Here is a 3,386-nt window from a genome sequence, read left to right on the forward strand (position 1 = left end):
GAGTCTGTGGTGTGACTCAAAACCCAGTCAGTATACATTATGGATTGGCTTTGTGGTGAAGTAGTTCTCACAACTTATGGTGCATTTTCGGCTTTACGCCAGCTGTCATTTGTCTTTTGGCCATGGTGATCTTTGATTCCGCTCCACAAACTTTTACCAGACATTGCTGCCCTGAAACAAGCGGTGCGGCTTTATCCGAAAGCCACGGAGCGCAAAACGGGGGAACTACGCGAAGAAGATACTTCTTGACCAGGATTTATTTGATCGGAGGATCAGATACGGCTCTCTGAGAGGGCAGAGACACGCACGCACGGACAGCGGCACCATCACAAGTAGAGAGAAAGAAGAAAAAAAAAAGTTGGACTGAAAGTGCACATTAAGTAAAGCAAACTGATGCGCGTAAGAAGGGATGCCAGCCAGGCGTGGCTTGTGTCTGAATATCCAATGTGAGAATGCGTGGGGAGCATGTATATAATAGAGTCTTTCTATTTGATAAACACAGATATCAAACTCATGATTGCAGCAAAGCACCATCAATAAACTGAGAGGACTGCGCTGATTTGGAGGAGCAACGGCGCGCTGCGTGGTACGCTTTTTGGCGTGCATGGACCGGACTTCTGTGAACTTTTCTCTCCTTCCTGAATTTACCGATTACATCCCAAAATACCGTCGTTTAATTTGACAGCTGTGCACACAATGGCAGAGGTCGTGAGTGTTCTGGGGACGCTCGGCTTGGATTTACAAAGCACTCTCTCTTCGGTGGGGACTATGCCCGTAACAGAGTCCCCCATAGGGCTGAATGAGCGACTGGGGCAGATTGAAGGCAGAGTGCAGCGCGGGTCGCCCACAGATTTCGGCCACCTCAAAGGGATCTTGAGGCGGCGGCAGCTCTACTGCAGGACCGGCTTCCAGCTAGAGATATTCCCCAATGGCACAGTGCACGGGACAAGACAGGACCACAGCAGGTTTGGTCAGTATTTCTTTATTCTTTGATCTATTATTTGGAGACAGAATTTCATTTTAATCTTTACCGAACTATTTTTAATACCCCATTTATCTCCAAAACTGTAAATGAGAAAGGGGTCAACTTTCCCCCATACATATATACCCGGTTAAGAAGGGGTTTTATCAAGAAGTTTCTTCTGAGCGTCCCCGGTGAATACTCGTTCGTGCGTCACTGTCACCTGGCGCGAGGGCACACACCTTTTTCTGGCAATCCCCGCTGCGCGTGGGCCACAGGTGTCTCTAATCAGGCGCAAACAAGCAGCGAGCGCGCGCGTCCTGCAGCGACAGCAACAACAGGCTCGCAGGCTCTCGCGCGCGCAGAGGGTTTTCTCTCGTTAACAGACGTTATTTCACAGCAGGAAACACAGGTATGTATATGATATCATTAAAAAAAATAACAGTACTTGATTTAATTCTAGTCTCGTGGCCTGTTTTTATTATGTTTGTATTAACTTTACAAATAGAAGGTTGAAAAACTGTGTGCGGCTCGCGCGACACGCGAATCAAACGAGGTCAGAGGGCAGACTCGCACATGTCTCGCGCAGACTCGTCACAGGTGCAGGCCGGGCGAAAACGGGTAAGGGGGGGAAAGGCGGAATATCTCTAAATTAAAGCGTGACCACTGCGGAATTCAGAGAAGGTTTAATGTTCAAACTTGAGCCAAAACGAGCCGGTTTTAGAGACATGGGTGGTCCGCGTGTTTGTTTCTGGCTTCGCTTAGATTTAAAGTGCAAAGATCTTTGTGAGAACTGCGTGGTTTTGATTACAGGGGTATGGGACACACCCCTCTTCAAATAAATAAATGAGAAGGATCTTCTATGTCATCCTCTGACATGGGATGAAGTCGCGGAGATGGGGACCAGGTGGCTGTAGGCTGGCCTCTCTGCCAGTCAGCACAGGCAGCTGGATCCTCTCTGACTAACCTCCGCATCAACAGTGGCTTTTAATTTTACCAGTTGTTTCCCAGCCTTTGATGTAGATGTTCGCTTTATTGTAACTTCCTCCGAGTCAGCGGTTCACTAAACAAGTAACCCACGTCTCAGCTTCATAAAAGCGACTTCACAGCCTGCGGGGGAAGTCCCAAAGACAGGATGAGCGCATTTATAAGCTATTAAAAATCTCATAGGTAGAAGGAGAGGCAGCCCTTCGATTGCTTAATGGCCTTAAAACGGCAAATTTTCAAATGAAGTCTGGAATAGCTGCAGGATTTTGCATAAAATGACAGTAAGGACTGGTCTGCAGTCAGATTAAAAGAGGCCACCTGCTTGCGTTCTTTAGGGGTGATCACACTGAGTTTGTGGGCTTGTCTCACCAGTGTTTCCATGTTATGTGTTTGACCTCAGGTATCCTGGAGTTCATAAGTATAGCAGTAGGTCTGGTGAGCATCAGAGGGGTGGACGCTGGACTCTACCTCGGCATGAATGAGAAAGGAGAGCTCTATGGGTCGGTGAGTCAAAAACCCCTCCTTTCACTTCACCACCCCTCACCGACAACCACTCTTAAAGAATATACTATCGCCTAGTCATTCCCAAGGAATTAAACTTTCCTTCATTCATGTGTCTTTCTTTTTTTCTACAACACATGTCAGTACAGAGCTATCAAAACGTTTAACAAGGTTCCCATATGCAGCAGATGGGCAAAAGCACAGTCAGACAAAACAAGTATGTTTCCTATTACTTACACTTGTTTTCTGTGTGAGGGGAGTTGAGGATAATCAGCTTTCAGAGTGAAAACCGACCACTTCATTTAGTTTTGAGATATGCGGAAATATTTACATATTTTCCCAAAGTGGAGACGGGAAGGGCTGACGTTACTCTGGATGTGAGCTGTGTGTGAATTTGGTGGAGATTGCACCTCCCTGCTCTTGAGTTTGACCTGCAGTGCTGTAAAAAACATAGAAGAGAGATCTGGTAGTTTTTCCAACAGCCTCTCTTTCCGACCGACACATGGTGCATACCTGCAGTCACAGGGAGAGGAAAGGGAAGAGATGAAGACAATGAAGGGGAAGTATGTGAGGCTTTACCTGTATCAGGTGTCCCAGGGCATTACCTGAGGGGGCCTCTCAGGGCTCAGACTACCCCGCACCTCCCCCAAGCATTTCGAACAGAGGCTACTTTTAAGCACGGCCATTATGTGGAAAGTGCAGATATTGTTACTGCATACTATCAGAGTCTGGCTCCCATCCTGGAGCTTTGACCCGGGGTGGTGGTGGGAGGCAGTGATTTGGGGGTAATTGCACACCTGACTGAGTCATCTGACTGACAGAGGGAGCCATGTAGACATGTATGAGTCTGAGGGGCCAGGGAGGGGAGGATAGCGGGTAAAAGGGTGCTTCCGTCCAACAACCACCAGACCATGACAAGCGTTTGATCCAATGAGGT

General features: G+C 47.7%; 1 protein-coding gene across 1 annotated transcript in view; it reads left to right on the forward strand.

The window, feature by feature from the left end:
• The first annotated feature begins 322 nt into the window (after window positions 1-322).
• fgf16 (fibroblast growth factor 16) overlaps window positions 323-3,386 on the forward strand; it is a 4,816-nt gene continuing 1,752 nt past the window's right edge. Inside the window, exons 1-2 of the mRNA XM_005719758.2 lie at window positions 323-970; window positions 2,349-2,452. Coding sequence (XP_005719815.1) covers window positions 697-970; window positions 2,349-2,452 — 378 coding nt within the window. The 5' untranslated portion in view covers window positions 323-696. The remainder of the gene's footprint in view (window positions 971-2,348; window positions 2,453-3,386) is intronic.

Source organism: Pundamilia nyererei, unplaced genomic scaffold (assembly GCF_000239375.1).
Source record: "Pundamilia nyererei isolate P.nyererei 1_Seehausen unplaced genomic scaffold, PunNye1.0 scaffold00001, whole genome shotgun sequence".
NCBI lineage: Eukaryota > Metazoa > Chordata > Actinopteri > Cichliformes > Cichlidae > Pundamilia > Pundamilia nyererei.